Below are 23,238 nucleotides of genomic sequence, written 5' to 3'. Positions count from 1 at the left end.
ATTTGATGGAAATATTCATAGTTCAACCTTCAACAAATTGATTGAATAAAGTATTAGTTAACTAATAATATTGTATCATCAGCTCATTTGCCTTTTGTAAACTAGGTGTTTAATTCATTCAAAAAAGGTTTTAACTAAGAAGGAGTGAAAAATAAAATATTATCTAAAAAAATGAAATAATTTTGCAAGCCCAAAAAGCTGTCAATCATCACTTTTCCCACTTACTAAGGCACATCCTGTTCAATCAACAGATTCATATATATATATTTTACGTTGGAAACCAAACTCAAGCATAATATCGTTTCTTTGCATTAGGCTCACTTTTATTTTTCTTTTACTTTCAGAGCATTCCTTTAGAAATCCCACCAAACGAAAAACCTTCAAACATAAAATTCAAAGCCACATACAAAATTTATATATCTAACAAAATTTTATTTAACGCCTTCCACATGCGCTCTGTTATCGCTTGGACTTTGATTTGATTACCCTTAATCCTTTTTTGAAATTCTCAACTTGATTTCGATTTATTAATATCATGGAACATTCGAATGGTAATAGTAGGTCTCGATCTGACCAATCAGAGTCGATTCAATTACAGTCATCTGGTGGCAGTAGCAAGCGCAAACTCTATGCCATTGAGGAGCATGAGGAGAGCTCGCCGGTGACTGTGATTGAAGAGCTGGAGGCAGAGACAGCCTACGATGCCGATGTCGATGAGTTGGAACAGCCCATACAGGGTCCATGCACTATGATCAGTAAGTTGGCCACGGAGCGTGAGATTATCTACGAGCTCTTTCAGCCTTGGGCATTAAAAACCTATGGGGATCAGGCAAAGACCAAGACGATAACTTTGCGCAAGAAGGCGCGCATTTTGAAGGCCTTGGAGGGCAAGGAGCACAGTCGTCCAGATAGCTCGAAATTTCGTTTCTGGGTGAAGACAAAAGGTGAGTGATTATTGGACTTTTCTCAAATCTAGGAAAGAATTGCTGATTATGTTTAAATTCTTTTTTTTTTAGGATTTACCACAAAGCGTCCCGATGGTTTTGAGGAGACTCCTGGCAGTCGCCGACGCTTGCAACCATTGCCCAACACAGCGATTCTCTCTGATAATCCTGGAGCCGTTGATTTGTTTGCAGCATCGGCCAGCAAGGAATTCGGGCGACGCAACTACCGCAAGGTGGCCTGTGTCGAAGAGTTCTTTGATATTATTTACAATGTTCATATGGAATTAGGTGGACGCAGTGGCATGCATGCGGGTCAGAAACGCACTTATCGCATTGTGAGTGTAGTGTATACGCAGGAAGAGATTGATTCAAGTTTAAAAATTTTTATTTGAAATAAATCGGCAACCTTTTTCTTTTCAGATAACCGAAACCTACGCATTTCTGCCACGTGAAGCAGTCACGCGTTTCCTTACCATTTGTCCAGAATGCAAAAAGAATCTCAGACCCTCTTCACCCTCATCGGGGGCTTTGGGTGCCTGCAAAGATGCCGATTTTGCGGGCAATGAAAGTTCTTCGGAAGTGGAGAACTATTTAAATTATTCATCGCACACGGAAAGCTCACTAGAGACGGGTCCGACGGCCAAAAGACGTCGTCACTCTAGTGCCGATCTTAAGGGTTCCATGCCATTGGCAGCAACTAGTGCTCCACAGTTGGATGTGAAGTCGGTGGCTTTGCCAGACGCAACCACCGCACCACCAAGCCCCACTCGTGTGGCTGATGCCATAACCACGCCAGTGAGCGTGCCCAAAATTCGAGTCAAGCCCCAATTGCAGCGTCCCTTAAGTCCACCTAACCCAAGTCAGACAGAGCTAAAAGAGGGAGCCACTGCCAGTCCAACGCCATGTTTTGATATTGAAATGCTCAAGTCGCGCGATAATCTTCTAAGATACTATGATTTCATGAGACGTTTCTATGGTGGCAGCGGCGGCTCATCGATGCTCAGTCAACCGGTTTTAGGACCGCCTCTTTATGGCAGTAGCCTACTACAGAGTCTTACCTATCCAACTACCACCACAGCCCTCAGCACCGCCACACCAACCACCTCAATACAGACAGCCACTTCCAATACACAAACACACACAAAGACACCATCAACCCCCTTAGCAACAACTAGCAAATTCTTAGCCCCTACTCCGTCTCCTGAGCCATCTTCTCAAGGGCCAATGATCACTTTAAAATCCTCACCGGATAGCTTGACACGGGCACGCTCACCCCTGGTAACATTGCCAGCCACGCCCACTGTAGCCCCTTCTCAGCCTATTAAGCAAATTTCTTCATTGCATCAAACACCCATTAATCTGAGTAAACCTTTATTTTCCAGCTCCAGCAAATGTCAGCCAGCATCAACTTCAACACCGGTGCCACTCAAATTGGAGCTACCGAGTCCACCGAAACCATTGCCAGAGTTGCGTATACCCCAGTTGAGGGGCATGCCGCCAGTTGAGACGCCACTGCCACCTCTGGACTTGGAACGTTTGAAACCCATTACATCGACCTATCTACAATTGACTCGAAGCATGGGCCTGAGCGATGAAGATGCCTTGCGGTTTGATAATTTGGTGAGTAAAGATTTCAAGTATTCACTTTAGACGCTAAGATCAGCCTAATGCAATACGTAACTTTTGTGGCATACTTTTGGGGATCAACTGAAAAACCATTCCTCAGTCTCAGTGAAAAAGGAAAAACTCTTCCCCTTTCGCATTTTTGCGGCCATTCTTTTTCTAAACTCCTGGAGATATTTACATAAATCCCACTGTTTATCGATTTATTATTCAAAATATTTGTTTTACTTTTATAATAAAAAATTTTAGCTTTTACATTTATTATGCATTTGTTATTACAACATAATAAGAATTATTTATAGATATTTCATATGGAAATCAATTGAATCCATTTGATGTTATATGATTAATTCGTTCATGCTATTGACGTACACACAATTTGCCAGTTCAATATTATTAATAACTTACATCAGCAAAAAAAAATAATTTTTAAAAAACAAAAAATCCACTTTTATTGTCGTTTTCACAAAGAATGCAAAATTTTCTTTTTTGTTTGAAATATCTTTTTTTATTCGCTGAAATTTATATGCCCTTTTGTAAGGATTATTATATTTTTGCTGCCTTCGGCCAAGCCGATGATTTTATACCCTTGCAAAGAAGAGGATAAATGTTATGTTGCTATTATTTATGTTTTGAGATGATTTCCATAGTATTTAAAAATTTTGTAACTTTATTTGGTTAACTGCATTCCATTAAAAAAAGGTTTAAGATACAAATTATATACGTTAATAAAGTGTTCCGATCAATAGATTTCCATTTAAACTTAAGGTCTCTGAAGAAGTTTTGACACTTGGAACTTTAAGTAATTAATATTTTTTCATTTAGAATGTATTTTAACATCTCTAAGCAAGGGTATAAACCGAAATGCACGCCTACAGGCTTTGCCAGCAAAACAAAAAAAAAAATGCTTTTCATTTCGACATTTGTATTTTGCAATATTTGTTAAGAAATAAAATAATAAGAATAACTGCTTTTCACATGATAAACAGCAACTTTTTTATACTAATTTAGTTTCTCTTTTCTATGACATGCTTGGCTTATAAATCTAATGCATCTAACGCAATGTAATTGAGAGACAACCAACAAGAACAACATACAACAACAAGCAACATTCAACAAGAACAACAACTGCAAACATTTTCGGCCATCAACACAGAAAAATGTGCAAAATTTCTGCAATAGTTAATTTTTGTCAAATTTAAATTGAATTTAAGATATTTTTTTTTTTTGGATTCTATTTCCAAATATTTAATTTGCTTTTTTTTGTTTTTTAGTTTTTCACAATTTTTGATCTCATTATGCTTGATTTAGTTTTTGGCTGGCTGCAATTTATGTTTATGCTTTAATTATTTTGTTAACATGCTTAATGCATTTTTATTACTATTATTATTATTGTTATATTATTTTTTTGTTACCCAGTTATTATTATTATTAATTTTCTTTTTTTCGCTTATGTTCTGTTGATTTTATTATGCAATTATGTTTTTTCTCTCTCTCTCTTCGTTTCTTTTTCCAGCTCAGTTATTAGCGAAAGCAAAAATGAGAAAAACTACATTTTTTGTAATAAATTAGTTAAACGCCAGAAAAATAAAACAAAAACCTTGTTTAAATGCTTTTAATTTATATAAAATTATGCAGAAAATAAAAAATAAATTAGTATTTGAATAATTATTCATGCAAAACAACAAAAAAGAAAAAAAATGTATAAGCGCTTATGTAGTTTAAAAATTTGTGTTAAAAGCTTTTTGTAGTTTCGTTTATTAACTAATATGTTTGAAATTTAAAAATAAAAAGAAAGGTAAGTCCTAGAGAGACACTGACAAGTGTGTGAAAAAGGTAAGAAAATTAGGAATCGATGTCTTGTCTAATTTAAGTGTCTATTTTTTTTTAAATCCAAAACCACAAGGATTTAAAATTATCGACCAAATCGGAAATGCTGTTTTTTCGACCTCTTATATACACAAGGGAATATTTATTAGTCTTTTACAATTATAGAAAAATAGTTATGAAACATTGCGACATTTGAGTACAATATTTTTATAATTCATTGTTTAATTCGGGTATCAAAACAAGATGTGTCGATTGGCTTGTTTTTAAAAAGATTTTATTTCCGAAATAAAACAAATGACGTCACTGCATAGTTGGAAAAGTCTTGTGGTTGTAATATTATATTAGACTTGTCAATGACAATGAAAAATGATGCTGACATTGAAATCTTATGGAGCTCAATTTTAATTATCGAAGCGAACAATTTAATAAACAAAACGATTTCTAAGGCATCTATAGACATATTTATATACTAGAGAGCTTACAATATATTGAAAGAAACTGAGCGGCACACCGTTTTCCCCTTCGCTTCCTGCCCTCTGTTGTTATCAATTTGCTCAGTTCTAAGCGAAAGAGTCGATTTGTTTGTATTCGCAAGGTTTAACCTAAACTGATAAGACATTTATTTACTCGTTTATTGATTAGTATTCTTTTTTTTTTTTTTTTACACATTATTCAGAATTGGCAAATTCCCAATGTAAACGACTTTACTTGGTGGGCAATTCCTGTTGATTCTCTGAACCCTTGATAGTGCTCAAAACGAACCGGGCACTTAGGACACGGCCATCCTTGTCCACAATTGTCTTGACCACTTCTCCATTCTGAGCAAGAATGTCTTCTGGGCTTAGATTCACTTGTGACAGATAGTTCTCAATGGATGTATCTGAATTAGTTTTGGTTGGAATCGAAATTGATGTTTGATAGGGTTTCACTGTGGGCAAGGGTGGTAATGGTTCAGATGGTGGTTTTGGCGAACTGCTCACTCGTACTCTTGTAGTCACAACACGACCATCGGGTTCGGTTCGTGTTTTCTCAATAATGCCACTTGGCGGAGCATTTTGAATATCCTCCTCCGTGATGCCAGCACGTGCCAGCATATCCCGAGCCGAGGGATCAAGATTTGCAATTTTTCTGGCGGCATCACCATTAAAGTTCGACGTGTATGTGGTCACTCGAGTGTGTGTTTGTGTTGAGGGCACATTGTTGAATATAGGTACTCCCTGATCATCCACAGTGGGCAAGTCATCTACATCGGTATTAAACAAAGTTGGAGGTGTGTTTCGAGAGCGTATAAATTCATCTAGAGGCGGAAATGGTGTGGTTGTTTTCACACCTGGATTAGTTGACGCCACTGTAGGCAGTGGCACATAGGTTGGAGCTATTCCAGCAATCGTTGTCGTTTCTAGGCCAGCCTGGTCCACATTTGTTCCCGACTCCGGTCTAGCCGGGGCCTGAGGGGGCTGCCAATTGGGCCACGGTTGGTTAAAGAAATTTGGTTGGGCCTGATTGGGGTTTCCGTTACTGCGAAAAATCTTTGTTGTGGTCGTCACAGTGCGCCCCTGGTCATCGACCTCAGTTTTAGTTGACGTTTCAGGCACCGCACCGGCTGGAAAACTAAAGCTGGGCCAGTTGTGAGACAATGATGGGAATCCAGAGCCAAAATCTGGCCAGTTTGCTCCATAGTTACCACCAAAATTTGTACCAAAAGATGAACCTGGCAGATATGTTTGCGATATGACTCTTCGTGTTTGTGTAGGTGGCAAATATTCCCAATCCTGTTGAGGACTCTGTTGAGAACTCTGTTGAGGACTCTGTTGAGAATTCTGTTGAGGACTCTGCTCCACATGGGTTGGCAAATATTCCGTAGAATCTGTTTTGGTAATGCCAGAATTGTCGGATGTTAAGGCATATGTGGTTTTCTTAAGCTGACCCAAGGCATCCGGCTTGGTCACAATCACCGGTTGCTTGGAATTCCATAATTCCGTCAAAATGTTCGCCTCAATTCCAAGTTCTTTGGCTTGTTTGATAAGCGATTCACTGGGACCACCATAGTTCGTACTAGGCGATGCACTATATGCCAATGTAATCTAGAAATAAAATATAGACATTAAAAAAAGACTTTAGTTTGCCCAGCTCCTGACCTACCTCCAAACCGAAGATTAGCAAGCAAACACAGCTCACTAAAAGATTTGCTTGTTTCATTTTATGTCTGGACACTTTGAATGTTTAAATTGAACTGATTTCATTTCTATTCAATTCTCCGACGACAACGATTCAGGTTGGAAACTCTAAAAGCATCTATATTCTTATCAGTTGTATGTGTCTGAATATATAAGTATACCTTTATATATACAATACGGCAGGGAGAGACGATTGTTTAACAAAAATTAGCTGGAAAAAGTGAGCTTTTATACATATATGTTGTGTTTGCATTATTAGAGTGTCCATTATTTTATTCTCTATATATTAATTATACCTAAACTTTCAAAATGAAAGTTATGGTAAAGCTATTTCATCGCTTCCATACTATAAAAATAGGGATCTTCGAAACAATATTTTTTTTTCTCGATTTTGGACCCTTAATAGTTAAATAAAAAGGAAAAATTACTATATCAAATGCATTACCATTGGGATTCATTTTAGCCAGATGATGGTTGGATTCAATAACCCTTAAACCTGTTTTTTGTGGGTAAAGAAGTTACTTTAGTTTGGTTTTTTTAAAAACTATTAACAGCCGATTTAACTTTTGTTTCGGGACACTCTAAACTAATATGTGTTTATGTTTGTTTTCCAAAATATTCCAGGAAATATTAAATAGCGTAATTATTATTTTCAATGAACTTTACCTTGACATAATTTTAATGTGCTTTTTGCACTGGTGTTAATGGCAAAATGTTATAATCATTATGTGATTAGAGGGGTTAAAAAGTATCTGAGTCATAGATTTGTATAATCTACAAATAAGTATACCAAACTTCTACATTGAAGAATATTTTATTAATTGACAAAATTGAGATTAATTTTACTACAAAGCCTAAGTCCGATAGAAATGTATATATCTTTATGCTTTGTGCTTTATGCCAATCCAGACTTACGGGCATTAAATGTACACTTTTTTTTAAAGGATAGTTTTAATCATGCTTAATTGATATAGATGTCAAGGTTGACAAGCTACACTCAGCCCATATTAAATTGGCTTAAATTAATTATCACATCATTAATAATCAAAATTTAAGCAAACAAATTAAGTTTAAAACGAAATCTCTTGATGTTCCTAAATCTAAACTCATAGTTCAATTCTAAAAAACAATCATATAATACCATTTGAGTTTTATCCCGTTTTTCCGTTTAAATCAACTTATTTGGTGGAACTAAACTTTGAACGCCAATTTTCTGTTTTAAGAAATATTTTGCCCATTCACTTCCAAAGCAACATTTTCACATTCGTAGAAAAGGAATGACAGACGATAATTTATTTCAAACCATTCGACAACTTAAACAAAGCAGATTAGACTTTCTTTCGATTTAAATCAAAATAACAGTCACTTATTTATGCTTCTTGATTAAAGTAATACTAATATGTGGATATAGTATGAACAATTCAATTGGAATGAATAACTTCTAAACATTTTCAACTATTTCAAGGCAAAATACGTAACAACTTAGTTATGATAAGGCGAGAGAAATAAAAATATATAACAAGAAGTTTGCAGGTTTTGTTAACCGAAAAACGACAAATACGGATATTGAAGAAGCTTTATCCCTGTACAGGGATAAGGGCAAAGGATTGCTGGGTCATGGCCCAGCGATTGTCCCCAAGCAGTCTCTACCCCCACTCACAAAAAAAAGAGGAAAAATGCAAGAGAACCACATGGCACTGGCCATACAGGATTTACGCTAAAAAGACGACATAAACTTTGAATGCCACCAAAAGGAGGGAGAATAAAAGGATAGAGAAAGCGGGCAACAGAGTTAGAGAGAGGTGGTGGAGAGAAAAGGGACCGAAATTGGAATTTGATAGACGCCTGGGTCCGGATACAGTCCTGGGTGCCAGGTCCCTTTTTTTTTGCCCTTCGCCCAGCGCGCCGAACAAGCCAAAGTCAGAGGCCATTGCACGTTTCCTCCTGCCATTGGACAAGGACTCAGTGAGGGGTGCCAACCGAGCCAAGCCAAGTATTGACGACTTTTTAAAAGGGTCGTCGAAGGCAGGCAAAGCAAAGGTTTGGTTCTCCGGGTTTTGGACTGGTTATATGGAATTCCAGTATGTTTGGGATGTGGTAGGGGATGGGCCTGGTCTGAGGTGCCGGTCCTGCGTTGGCGCGTGCAATAAACCTAGCGATTTTAACGCTTTAGATGGGCAAGGTGGGTAAAAGTTATAAAACTTTACAGTTAACTAGGCTTGGCAATCAAGCTAAAAGCAAAGGCGTCGTCGTCATCCAATCCATGTCCAGCTCCTGTCGTGTCGCGTCTCGTCTGGCGCCACCACTGCCACCACCACCATATAGCAGCGGGACATGGAGACCCCTTCCAGTCAAAAACACAAAAAGAGAGAACAACAAAAAAATATAACAAAAAAAAAAAAACAAAAAAACCCATGCACACCTCTAAAATGTGAACAGGTCAAACCGACTGCCCACTCCACCCTCAGCACTTGACCATGTGTGTGTCCCACAGTTGCCTCCACCCATATAAACTTTTCAGATGGGAATGTCCTGTTTGGTCTAACCAATGGTTCGCTTTGTTTGTCCAAAACGTTTTTCCTTTTTTCGATCCATTTTTGTGTGTCGTATTCCATTGTCTCTCAGTCTGTCTATCTGGAGCCTATCAGCTCAGATTTCAGTGGTAGGAAATGCGAAGTAGAAGAAATTGACTGCATTCAATATTGAAAGATAAGAATGAGGAAAACGAAATGAAGATGTGGAAAACGTTTTTTTTAACGGCAATATAGGAACTCCAAGGAAGATTTACAATTGATTTTTATTGACTTTATAAGAATTAATATTCTTAATAGCTAAAAATATTTCAAATTTGGTAGTTTTCCAAAGCCATTTACTATCTAAACCGATATTCAAACCAAGTTCATTTCAAATAACTACTAAATAGCAATGCAACTCTACTATTGAAAAGTTTCTTAACCAACACTGCTCTGTTATCTTACTTCACTAGGCTTACTTTCAGTCAAAACGATCGTTGAAAACCATCAAATTTTGACAACGTTTTCCTCTTTTCAATATCGTCTATAATATTTGTCAGCATTTTCATGACTGGATTTACTTTCTATGGATAAATATCATTCCGATCGTCTGTAGAAACTTTTACTTTTAATGCAGTTGCAAAAATTGCTCCTCTTTAAATTCTTAAATTTATGTTAATCCCTTGCTGAAATATTTGTTAGACTGTCCGACCCCCTACCCCTAAGAAGGGGGAAAAAAAATGAAAGAAATTTCCACTGCCAACCCACAGTGGACACGCAGGACCCAAGAAGGTTGCCAGAGCGCTAAGGACAGAACAGATCCCAAAACCCGCCTGCCCATCAACAGACCCAACCACCAACTTTGTCCGCTTACCAGCACTACCTCCTCCCCACCTCATTCCCACATCCCTCAAACTTGTTTTCTCCTCCAACTCCGGAGAAGTGAAGCAAAGGCACGTCAGACTGGGGACTTCTTGAAGGAGTTGGGGTACACGAGTCGGGCACTTCTTCATTAATTTTCATGGCGGCACAAGAACAATGCCACGCCCCCGCCACCTCCATCGCCTTCGTTTACCAAATGCAAAGGCATAGAAGATGTAGAAGTAGAAGCAGAAGTAACAGAAGCGAAAGGAAAGGCAGCAGAAAGGAAAAAAGTTTCTCGGACCAAGTTGTGGGTGTGTTTTGTGCAAATGAGTGGAGCGAAGCAGGTCCTGTCTATCTCTCTCTGTGTGTGTGTGTGTGTATGTGTGTATGAGTGGGTTGGGCGGTTATATCTGTGTGTGTATTTGTGTGTGGGTTGATTACTTTCTGTTTTAGGTGCCTGTCCAACCCCCACACCCAGAACACGATCTCAATCCAACCCGCCTCTGTTGCCTTTCTAGTAAAAGGGACTTCTAAAGGCAAAAAAAAAGGAACGCATTTTTATGTTTGCTCGCCTGCCTGGCTAGCAGCGGTCCTTATTTCTTCTTCTTTTTTTTTTTGCCCAGCCAGGATGCGAAGCCCTTTTTTTTCGTGCCACACCCCCCTTGAAAAGGAGACAATTGTGCTCCACATCCCCCAAAAACCCATAGAAGAGGAAAAATTGCAATTTCTGCTCAAGGAAAGAAGAGGAAAAAAAACCAAGACATCGTCTTGGAGACGCTTTGACATGGCCCAGAAGCGGCAGCAGGAGCGTCCTCTAATGAATTTCCGTCCATTGCTCAAACAAAATATAAAAAGAAGAGGGAGAACAGAGAACTAAAAAGAAGCAGCAAAGAAAGAAAAAAAAAACACAATTAAAGTGGGATTTGGTTAGGTGGATGAACGCCGGCCGGGTACGCACCCATAATCATAATTACGCCGACCAAAGACCAAAACTGGACTGAACTTGTCGATGCAAGCGGGTTACATCTGCCCATCGCCACTTGGACAATGTTGGTTCTCCCTTTATCCTCTTGTAATTGTCAAGAACGTCGCTCTCTATTTTTCTGGTAGTCCCTTTTGCTTAATTGTCCACTGGGTTGTGCTGTTTGTTTCCTTTTTTTGTTCGTTTTAGATCTCTTCTTCTTTTTCTTAAACTTTTCACTTGCTTTTAGTTTGTCAATTTGGTTTGCCATTCTTTTTATCTTCTCTTTCCCCCACGTGTCTTTTTTTTTCTTTTTTTTTTTTTTGATTGCTGATGAGCTCAACAAAAGAAAGAGTTACTAAAACAAGGTGGCAATTACTTATTTTTCGGCACTTCGTTTTAATTACTTGCGAGATTTTGGTATTTACACTTTTTTTCTCTATCGACTTTGAAAAAATTTTGAATTAATTTAATAGATTTAATAAATAATTAATTATTTATTAAAGAAAAGAACTAACAACAGATCGGGAACGGAAATCATATTTTTATTTCTATTAATCAAAATTAAATATATATTTAAATGAACACAGATTAATTTTTTTTCCAATTACAACTAAAATAATTTTTATGAATAAGGGAATTTTATCTATCATATAATTTTCTCACAAGATTGACTCTCTTTCTTCTAAAATTCATATTAATTAAATTATTTGCAATTATTTACAACAAAAAATTTTTAAGACAAACTAAAAAATGCAAGAAAGTTTAATACTGGCCCTCTGAATGGACGATATCACTTTAAGTTCTTTAACCGAAACATAATATTTTTTACTCCATATTAATTGATTTCATGTTTGCTTTTTTTTGTAACTTTATTTTGCACACAAAGGTTTCTATAACAAATTAAGTTTTTATATGATGCGATATAGAAGTATAAGAGTTTAAGTTGGTTAGACTTTAAATCATCAGAATTATAGTTCCATAATCTTTTGGTTTTCCACTTCACAAGCTCGTTTGTGTCCTGATTATAGGACACCTTTATTGGAATTGCAAGAATCAAGTAGTTCTTCTTTTTGAACAGTTTTTTTTTCTCTGTCCTCATTTCTGATTCGAATTCATTGGAATTCGGGTATACGTTCATATTCTAACAAACAATTTGACTTCAATTAACTCAAAGAATGAAAATGGGAAAGAAAAAATAGGAGACTAAAAATGAATTTCATTGCGAGCAATTGAAAGGCCGTTGAATTGAGACAAAGCAATGAAAACAAACAAAACAACGATATCGATGATGATGATGATGATGATGACAAATAAACAGGACAATAAAAACTCTGAAAAAGAGAACGATAAAGAGGGCGGGGGAAAGAAGGAGACGAAAATAGATAGGGGGAAGGTAAAATCAAATAATGAATTCCTTTGGTAAAACGAAAAATGGATAAATTAAATGCCACTTAAGAAGGAGTGGAGGAGAAAAGAAGTTGCAAAAAGAATTGAAAGAAAGATGCAAAAGGCAAGGACACGCAACAACCGCAAAAAACAACAAGCAAAACAACAAAAAAAGAAAAAAAAAACAACAGTCAAAGGACTCTATCTCCCTCACACGCACACACACTGACTCACACACACACACTCACACGCATGAATACATACATATACACTCACGAGAAAAAATAGAAGCAAAACAATTAACGTCCTTGACGAAAAATGTATTTTTTATTATTTTTTGTTGCCACCGAAAAAAAGCAGCTAAAAAGAAGCAAGTTGAAAAAAGTTGAGCCGTGTAAAACAAAAACCAAAAACAAAAAAACCAAAAAGGGAGAGGAAAAAAAAACCGGGGGAAGAAAGAAGGAGAGAACAAATAAATAAGCAAACAAAATGAACACCGAGAGCCAGGACGAGACGCTCAAAAATAAAAACGAGAGAAGATGATAAACATAACCAGGATGATGCATACTCACGCACACAAACACAACATGCACACACACACACACACACGCAGGCAGACACTTATACAGGGAAAGAAATGCGAAGGCAAAAGTGTTTGGCAAGCAACAAATAAAAAACAACAAGCCAAAAGACAAACTAGAAAACGAGCAAAAAAATAATGAAAACAGCAACAACAACAACAATAATAACAACGACAAGTAGAACAGCAAGCGGCAGACGCAACAACCTGTTGAATCCTTACACACAAACACACTCACACACACACACAAACACCGAGAGAGAGAAAGAGCGGAAGTGGCAGAGAATGAGAGAGTTCTGCAACTCAAGCGGAAATGCAAATAAACAAACACGAGTCAGCCAGCAACGAGCAACGCGACTCACGACGATGACTACCACGACGACGTCGAGGACGATGACGACAAGGACTACGATGCTCACACACACAGACACACGCACAATCACTTATACACTCGCATACATTGTCCTGGCTTTGAATAACATTATATGGTGGATGTCCAGATTTTTTGTTTGATTTTTATTTTAACCCCCCCCCCCGCTCAGTTCCCTCAAAAAAGCAAAAAACAAGCAACAATAACAAAACAACGCGACAAGCGAAAGTTTTCCCAAAGAAATTTACGACTTTCCGGCGAATTTCATTCAAAAAGTGAAACGAAAATTGTCAACATATTAAATCAGTAAAAACAATAAATAAATCATATATATCAAGGATCTTTAAGTTTGCAATAATAATAAGCAAACCAACATATAAACTTTTATTTGGCTAATTCAACAGATTAATTAGTCCTAAAAAAGACAAACTTTAAAACAAGAAAGAGAAATAAGAGGTTTAAAAGTTATACATATAAATAGAGTTGTACCAAAGGCATTTTTCATTAACTATTGAAGCTAATAGCTATTAAAATCATTTTGAAGTTCTATCAATAATTTGTTATTTGTAATTGTATTACATATATCTAGATTGAAATGAGATATGAGAATAAGAATTAAATATAAAGTACCTATTGGAGTATCAGTCAAAGGGTATAAAAACAAAAAGGAACAGGGATCAAAATCGTATTAAAAATCAGGTTCATAAGATAACAAGTTACTTAACTATTTGGTAGGGATATTGAAGAAAACTTTCGACAAATGTATGAGACAAACGCCAAAGTTGTCAACGAATATACCGACAAGTCAAAGGTTAAAAACCTTTTAAAAGATATATAAATTCCACTGACAATTGATTATTACTAGAGCAGGGTCAGCTTGTGTTAAGCAGTACTTTCTTTACAGAATTCCAAACAAAAAAAAAAAATAAATATTGTTTGAATTTTCTGGGTCAATGGGAACAATAATAATATCCCTATCACTTAATACTTAAGAGTCTATAAAGAATAAATCAACAATCGGCAATATAAAGAATAAATTAAAACCCGGCAATATTATTTATAATATAGATAGAAGATCTAATCCATCCATTTAATGTTGGTAGAGCTAAAAGTAAAATCTATCTAATGAAAAGGAAACAGATTGATCTAAGAATAAGAACGATATAAACTAATTTCAATATTATCCACCCACTTAAAATAAACATAGGTTACTCTAAACTTCAGCTAATGCTTGCTAAGAATTATAATCTCCATTATATATTCTGAGAACTAACTAGCAAGATTCATGAAATTAACTACCCGTTTTGGCCACCTTCCAACGAAAACCATAATCAATATAAATACAAGAATCTATATTCTAACTATGTTGGCATATTTTTAGTCATACCAAACGAAAAAGCCGAAATATATTTATAAAAATTTAAATAGGCTATGCATTGTTTCCCCCACACTCAGTATAAAATATCAGAGACACATGCAAAATACAATTGAAGTGTTTTTTTTTGTGTGGAAAATGATTACACCCCGTTAGAATTATTTCAAGTTTTTTACATTTATTTGCAATATGAGACCAATTTTTGTGCAAGAATCCTTTTGAAGCTACCTAAAATTGAGTAGCAAATTGAGTCCTTCGTGTGTATTGTATACTTATTTGCACCTTTTAAAATATTATCCAATTCGAATATAAATGAAATCTATTTCTTGCCATCAACATATTTTGTCTAGCTTCGCACATTTGCAAATCGATTTTGTTTTTAGATTTTGATTTGAAAAGACAAAAATATCTTCATCGTATGAGAGGGCGGAAGAGGCAGCTCTTTCCATTTATATCTAGGTACTTGTTCATATGGAGCAAAAAGGAAATCTGAATTATATTTTGCAACTAATTTGCTCCCAACAACAACAGCAACAACAACAACAACAATATTAACAGAAGCTGCAACTCACTCTTATCAAAAACCTTTACTCTTGTCTGTTCTGGTCTTTTCATTTCAGTTAGAATGCATTGATTATGCATGCGTAAAAGGCCCAAAAAACTCCCCCTCTCAGCACAACCCATTCCTTGATCTTAGAGTGGAGTGTATTCTTTGAGTTTGTGGGTGGTTGGGGGGATAGGGGCTGAGTGCAAGGAAAAAGATAAGACAAGGCAAATGTTTTTGCATGTATCATGCTCTCTTGCTTACTCTTTTTGTTGGCCAAGATTTGCTCAAACCCCAAAAAAGCTTTTCTCCCAAAAACTCTCAGCTGGAATTTTCTTCAAAATTTCCATGTGTTGCATATGTGTGGGTAAATTAAAAGCATTTATACATTTGTGTGTGCGTGTGTATGTGAGACTCGGGGGAGAAATTACCCCAGACTCTTGACATTACCTCTCCCTTGGCCAGAGCACATTTCTCCTCAAGGAATTATGCACAAACGACGTACTACGTTGCGTATACGTAACATGGTCTCAACTCAAGCCTTCAATTTCGTCTCCGTCTCTGCTATGTGTCTATACATGTGTGTGTGTGTAAGTGGGTGGGTGGGTGGGTGTTGGGTATGGTTGAGTGTGTGTTGATTAGATTTTCTTCCAAGAAAACTGACCAAAGAGTTTTCTCATACATCAGTTGACCACATGCACATACAAACATGCACACACACACACAAACGCATATACGTATAATACATACAACTACAATATGAATGAGTGAGTGAGAGAGAAAGAACGAGAAAATTTTCTACTTTTACTCATAAGAATTTTTGGACACTTGCTTGTTTGTATGTATTTTAAGAAGCTGACCACACAGACACACTCACACAGTTAGATAAATGCCCTCATACAAACTCACACACACTCACACACACACACACTGCCAAACCACAAATGCAGCTGCAACAGCTTCCGTTCTGTCTCCAAAACCCAATTCTTTAACCCATCCCCGCCACGGCTCGACCCCGTCTCCTTGGCAACTTTTCGGGTTTGCTTTCTTGGACTTTGCCTAATGCACATTTTTGCATTTTCTCTCTATATAATTGTGTGTGTGTGTGTGTCTCTTAGAAAGAGTCAGAAAGCAGCTACATATATGCAAATTGGTTAGAGCGAGAGACATTTAATTTGAAAATTTCTTATTAGTAGAAAGAGTGCAGGCCAATGAGAGCGAGCGAGACAGCCATTGTTACGAAGAAAATGCAACAGAGTTTGCGGTTTCTACACTTGGGTGCCAAAATGCAACTTGGCCAAGCATTATAATTGAAGGTGAATAGTCAGTGGGAAAGAGAGTAAGTTATTATGTGCCTACGTGTGTGTGTGTGTGTGTGTAAGTGTGTGTGTGCGTCAGGCAGTGCTGAGTGGACACAAAAATTTGTTACCATTTTTATCCTTTACAAAAGTTTTCTCAACCCAGACTTAATTGTAATTGTAATACATATGAGAATGTTTATATGAAACGAACTATTTGTGTCATGCAAAACAAGGAAATGCTAAAAAATAAATGTCAAGGGACAATTATGGACGTTTTATTTTTGATTGAGCAGCGCTTTTGAGATATATGTAGGACAAATCATAATATGGGAATTCCTTTTTGTTTAACTATATGCCGAAAACAAAAAGAGGGAAATTATGCTCATAAGATCTCAAAACTTGCCTAAAGATCAAAGAAAATTTGTTTAAAAAATTCCTATGATCAACTTTATTTAATTTTTCAATCCCCAATAAGATCGACAACAAACATATAGAATTATTGTCAAGTAATAAATAGCAGGACTCATTTTGGATTACAGATGGATTATAAGTTCTAAGTTCTTCTTATTAATATGTTTTCTTTCTAAATGAAAAGTTTCATTTATAACTCCGTCCGGAAAACTGTAACGAACAGCGATGGGAAGTTTTTCTTCTGCTAATTGCTTAGGGAATTGAGATGGTCAACTCTAATCCAAGTTACGTTTTTGCCTGCTTTATATGCATTCATTTTTGTACATATTTTAATCTGCAATAAAGCTTTATTAAAATTGCATACCTATGTATTTATATATATATTTCTAATATCCTATGTATTTAGTATGCTCTATATGTATATACATATATACATTTATTGTATATTTTCATGTACAACAAAAAATATTGCATAAGCAAATGCAAAATTAATCTTAAAATTGCACACAAAAGTCCAAAACAAATGTCCAAGCCACCTATCAAATAGCCAAGTAAATTGCTCATTTATGTGTACGAAAGATGCCTCCATGCATCCTAATCCCATACGAAATCAGAATTCAAAAACTCCAACACCAACTCACTTTGCTGCTGCTTAGTTCTTGTTGCAACAAGAAAATGCAATTTCTTAAGACATTTGCTAGGTTCCATTTACACACACGCACACACACAAATGCTTATCAGTGTGTGTGTGTGTACGTTTGCATGTATTTTATGTTGGTCGAAAATTTTAATCAAAATTTATCTTAAGAAAAATGAAAATTTGCCCCTTAAGCCTTTTTGTTATGCGTTAGAGTGAAATGTCGTCAGCAGCAGCAAAAGTTGGCAGAGAAAAAGAGAGAGAAAGCTGGAGAGTGTGTGTGTGTGTGTGTGTAAGGTGGCAGGCAGGCCTACAAATCGATAACATTGCATACTTTTAGGCCTCAAGACGTGTATAATAATTATAAACTGCAACTGAAACTGAGAGGCTGAGTTATTTTTCTCTCTTCAACTATTTGCCATCTCTTTCGATGCATATTAAAGTGTCTCCCCCTCTCCTCCCATTTAAGGCGGCAAAGTGGAACACCGTATGGATGGATGGTGGGTGGGAAATCTTAATGATAATAGGATAAATTTGGAAGGAATACTGCTTGTAGAAGGTGTCCGAAATGGCCAAAGGGTCGTTTTGCACCCGCTCCATCGCACCATCGATTCTGTGCATGTGTGCGTGTGTGTGATTGAGACAACCCCAAAATAGTGTGCAACCCACACCTGTTTCATTATAGCACGCACACACACACACACACACACATGCATTCATACGGGAGGCACTCCCATTGACTAAAAAGGGGGGTAGAAGGGCTTCTATTATGTGTTGGGGTTAGAGGTTTTTGGGGTTTGGGTATGGTTTGTGGGTTTCTGGTTCTGGTTCTGTGCGTGTCGCCTTTGTTCTGCGATGATGCATCGTCGTCATTATGATTTTCTATATGTATGTATGTATGTAGTTGATCCATATGTATGTGTATATATCTCTCTCCCTCTTATTTGTGTGTGTATGGGTGTGTGAATGTTTGTGTTTGTATATAATTTTCCACATATAAATATGCACATGGGCCTATACTCATACCCATTCACAACACACACACGCGCATACAATACAACTTTCTCTCTGTCGGTGTGTAATTATGTGTGCTTTATGTTTGTCTACGCCTTCCACCAACCAACCACCTTCCCACCCACCTCTATCTACTGCCACCTACGCCTAGCCATCGATGTTCCGCGTTTTTATTCTTTGAATGTTTTTATTGCATTTCAGTGTATGTGTTTGTGTGTGTGTGTACACAACAAATGGGTTGAGTATACTCCATATTGAATTAAACGCATTAACTTGATTTTCAATTAACTTTAAATATTGACCGCAACATGAGATTTTTGTATCCAAAAAGAGAAAGAAAAAAGAAAAACCCCAAAATGATAATGCGAAAATCTATGAAAGATTTATCTTTATCTTTACAAAGTATTACAATGAATTGGACATATTGTAATTAATGATGTGCAAAACGTTTCCATTTGATGCGCTAATTGGAATTGATACGATTGTGATCATTTTAGCTATTATCTTGATCGCACTTTCCACAAGAAATATTCATGATTTACACACATTCGTTAAAAAAGTCTCCACAGTCAAAAATTATGGTAATTAGGCTCGACAAAAAAGTGGAGGACATTAGACATCTTTAAGATGGGTCCGACACGATTGAGAATTTTCTAGTGTTTAAATATTGCTGTCTTTGAAAATAAACTGTCCTTCTGTGACTCAATTTATACGTATAGACAATTCATAAAATATTTATATTTACTCAACTCTGCCTTTTTTACATTACCTTTAAAAACATAAAATTGTTATTGTATTTGATAGCCTGTTGTTTCTAAGGCTTAAATTAAAATTATTTTTTCATATTCTTATTTCTATATTCTCAAGCTGCCTAACAACTAGCAAGTCGAGACTCTGGCTAAGTCTTCTTTATGTCACAAAAACATTTTAGGGATGTCTACCAACGTTTAGGTGTTAGAGTTGTTTAATGAAGACTTGTCAAGTTCAAAGGGTATAAAAGATACCATATACATATAATACTAACAAAACGTTGTAACAAACTTTTTTGATTCACTTTGGTTTTATTTTATTCTAATAGTTGGAATATAATGATTTAATTAGAAAATTTGTATATAGTGGCGAAAAATCTCTATATCTTATGAACCTAATAATAATTTTTATGTGTTTAATGACTGTTACAATAATGAACGATTTAACAAAAAAGAAATTTAAGAAGCAAAAAATAAAAATGTCCCTTTTTCAATGTATGATTAATAGAAAATATAGCGCTTGGGGCAAATATTCTGTTTGCGTACCTACCAAATAAACATTAAGATAAGAAGGTGGTAGATTTACAACGTGGGAAAAACTGCCAATTAAATATCGGTTAAATTACTTCAAAAAATTCTAGTATTTGTAATTGAACTTTCCAACTGATTTTCTTTATGTAAATTTTGTTGTTTAAAGAAACCTTTGGCTAATGTTGATCATTAACAGCAACTACTCCATCCTTCTTTTGAAATAATTTATAAAGGATATCACTTAGGCTTTTTCAAGTCCAATCCCCATGGCCAACTGAGATTGAATCCCTTTTAGTTGTATCTTATCTCGAACTTCTTCATCTTTGCGTTTCCAAATGACTTGGCACTATAGATATATGTATGTATGTATCTACACATGTGTATTTATAAACTTGTTTTTGAAAACTTCTCAACCCTTTGAGCCCTCGCAGAACTATTTGCTCTAGTGGGCCACCCTTAAAATCTTGAAATTTTCATCGTTTTTTCAAGATTATTTCCCTCAAACACACGACTGTTTTGAATTGAGAATACAATTAACTGAAATTAAAATAAGCATCAAAAGCAACCCTTATGGACTTGCTTAATATTGCTATCATCCTTCCCTAGCCCAAACAATTCATCTCTCCATCTTTCACCCTCTCTATCTCGCTGTCTCTCTTTGCTTTCTTCATCCCATCCTCGGGTACCCCTTCTCTGGCTTGAGGCTTTCACCTGCATCTTGGCCGCCAACCCTTTGCCTCAGTTTTTAATCACTTTGTCACCCCCCACGGTCTAATGCCGAAAACCCTTTTCTCTGTCCAAATGCAAATCAGACACATTTTGAAACCCAAGCAAAAAAAAAAAAAGAAAAGAAAAATGGGGGAAAAAAGGAAAATAAAAATGCGTCTGTTTTCTGCCCGAAAGCGAAATTTATTTTTGATTAGGAACACCCCAAAAGCAGAGAGTGTCTGAACCGAGACCCACCCATTTCGTGCTCATCATGAAACCAGCACCAACCCCTGGCTCCAGTTTCCCTCCCATTACCCATCATAGTCCCGCACCGTCTTGTTGAGTAACATTGGCGGTCGGAAGATTTTATGCCGCCTGGTTGCCATGACATGGACTGAGAAGGCACAGAAAGAGGCGTACTCCATTCCCCAACTCCAACCTACTCCAACCCCTCACTCACACTCTGCTCATCCTACATTCGTAATCCTCCTCCAAGCTAAGCGTAAACTGAGCTCGCATCGGCAGTGTCGTTAGCGCTGGATGGCGACGAGGATGGAGGACAACATCTTTGTATTATTTTCAACATTTAATTTGTTGCCTGCGACGACAACGACGACGACGTCGACGGTGACAACGACGGCGGCGAGAACGTCACCATTCCTTATGGTGCCCCTGTCGCTCTTTTCCTACTTTGTTTCACATTTTCGTGCCCCAAAAATAAAATAAAAATGTCCAAGCGACTCAAGGGGAAGAACTTGGAAATGAAGGAGTGTGTATGAGAGTGTGTTACCAATTTTGGACGCTCGTTTGCGCTTATGTAATAACCTCGAATCTAATTACTTTTTGAGAATATCAAGAGGGGAACATACACATTGGTTTGCCCATTCATGGAATTGGCCTTTCTTTAACATGGCATTTCGCAAAATTTTAGCAAAGAATGTATTGAATTGCAAAGCTGAAATTATATCGCCTTAAGTTTTTCAATCAAAATCAATTACTCATCTAAGACTTGATCTTGAGTCCTATGCTAAGAATCTTTGACAGAAAGTAGATTTAATGATAAAGTTTAGTTTACTTGACTTCTTTTAGATAAAGATAAAGATATGTATGGATATTTTGTTTTCAAGTCTTTTTGGCTGCCATTTCTCTGATTTGGCTTATTGAAATCAAAAATTAACTAATTTGACGAAAGTGACTATCATTTAAAGAACAAATTATTTATATTTTGCTTCTTTTTTGTGTGGCTTGAATGCATTGTACATTCATTCATTTCCACCTCAATTCGCCTTGGCCTAAAGCTATTTTCCGTTTATTCCATCACTCATAACCATCCATACATTTTCACTTCTTTACACAGCTAAAGAGGGTGAAAGAAATTGTGGCGGGGGGAGGTAGAACACCTAAACCCATCTGCCAAATGTTTCTTTATGCAAAGCAGCAGCCCTCGAACACAAAGAGTAAAACCCAAAATCGAAATAAAAACTGGGCAAAGTAAGAAGCTGGTTAGGCATAAAAGTATCATTTTTTCTTGGATAAAATGTATGAAAAGCAGAGAAAGAACGTACAAGAAAAAAGAAAAGGGAAAGTAGGCAAAGAAATTGTAAGGGATTGTGCGATATCCTTCATTAAATCGAAGAACAAACGAGCAGACAAGGAGAAGCAATAGCGGCATCAGGACCCACCCAAGCAGAAGTAGATGGAGTTTTTGGCCGGTGAGTGTGTGGGGGGGACACATGTTGTACCAGTCTGAAGTCTCTACCCTTCGCTTCTTCACTAGTTTGGATTTCTTTCATTTTAGTTTCCCATTTCTTTACCAAAACTCATGTGAGCGACGACCCTCTTCAAATGTGCTTTGGCCTGGCAAGTCAGGCCAAGGGGAGCCATGGGCAGGCATCAGCAGGGTTGTAGGACAAGGAGGACCATCGGTTGCTCAGTCACTACCACCACCACCACGAACTCCAATCCACTACCCCACCCAGTGTTCTGCCACAAAAGCGGGCAACAACGTTTCAAATTCAACGACGATGACGACGACGAGGAACGACAATGATGATGAGAACCCTCCTCTGTTCTCGTTATACGAAAAAAAAAAAACAAAAAAGAAAAAACTTTTTCTTGGCATTTGTTGGCCAGGAAATGGGAGTTTGGGGTATAGACGTCGCTCTTTCGGTGTGAGTGTGTTTGTGTGCACTGGGTTGGGTCCGCTGACTGACGAGAACGCCGTTTTCATCGTTTTATTTTCGGGCAAGGCCGCAAGGCTATGTGAGCCAGGAGGTCGGGGGAAAGCAAAGGATTCGTTGGGATGTGAAATGGGGATGGGAGCAACCCACAGGGGTTGGGCCATGTGCTTAGACCCTTCGCTGTGTGGTAACCATGTCGCCTGATAAGACACAATGGACATATCAAATTGTGGCTTAGCTCCGGCACCGGGTTTTACTTTGGGGCGCGTTAAAAAAAATATAAATGGGAATTTACGTGTGAGAAACCCCAAAGCGAGTGAAGAGCCCAGCTCTTTAAAGCGAGTAGAGAATCTCCTCGTCACCTTCTCCTTTAGGCGTACACATACATACATATACTTATATACAGAAAATAGAAGGTGTGCGAATGTGTGTGTGTGTGTATCCAAATACAACTTTGGCCAAGCCCCAATCATGGAGGTGGCTGAGTCCTACTCAATCCATCAACTGTCAGTTCGTTGGACGCGAAATGCCGTGGAA

General features: G+C 37.1%; 2 protein-coding genes across 2 annotated transcripts in view; one reads left to right on the top strand and one right to left on the bottom strand.

Moving 5' to 3' along the window:
• Nucleotides 1-535: 535 nt before the first annotated feature.
• The window catches only part of LOC6642264 (glycine, alanine and asparagine-rich protein), a 67,455-nt gene continuing 44,752 nt past the window's right edge, over nucleotides 536-23,238 (top strand). Inside the window, exons 1-3 of the mRNA XM_023175593.2 lie at nucleotides 536-944; nucleotides 1,017-1,279; nucleotides 1,365-2,564. Of these exons, the coding sequence (XP_023031361.1) occupies nucleotides 536-944; nucleotides 1,017-1,279; nucleotides 1,365-2,564 (1,872 nt within the window). The remainder of the gene's footprint in view (nucleotides 945-1,016; nucleotides 1,280-1,364; nucleotides 2,565-23,238) is intronic.
• Nucleotides 4,782-6,619, bottom strand: LOC6642265. The gene is made up of 2 exons (XM_002064722.4): nucleotides 6,540-6,619; nucleotides 4,782-6,481 (listed from the first exon to the last, which is right to left on the bottom strand). Exons 1-2 carry the CDS (start codon nucleotides 6,594-6,596, stop codon nucleotides 5,102-5,104), a joined length of 1,437 nt encoding a protein of 478 aa, XP_002064758.1. The 5' UTR covers nucleotides 6,597-6,619; the 3' UTR covers nucleotides 4,782-5,101.

The sequence above is a fragment of the Drosophila willistoni genome, assembly GCF_018902025.1.
Source record: "Drosophila willistoni isolate 14030-0811.24 chromosome 2R unlocalized genomic scaffold, UCI_dwil_1.1 Seg167, whole genome shotgun sequence".
Taxonomy (NCBI): domain Eukaryota; kingdom Metazoa; phylum Arthropoda; class Insecta; order Diptera; family Drosophilidae; genus Drosophila; species Drosophila willistoni.
Note: the sequence above shows the minus strand (reverse complement) of the source record. Positions and strands in the feature narration are given on the sequence as shown.

What these genes read in the sequence shown, in the direction of transcription:
- LOC6642265 (XM_002064722.4), bottom strand. Translation starts at nt 6,596, where the DNA reads ATGAAACAAGCAAATCTTTTAGTGAGCTGTGTTTGCTTGCTAATCTTC. An exon ending in TGCTAATCTTCGGTTTGGAG is followed by an intron (nt 6,482 to 6,539) that starts GTAGGTCAGGAG and finishes TTTTATTTCTAG; the next exon opens with ATTACATTGGCATATAGTGC.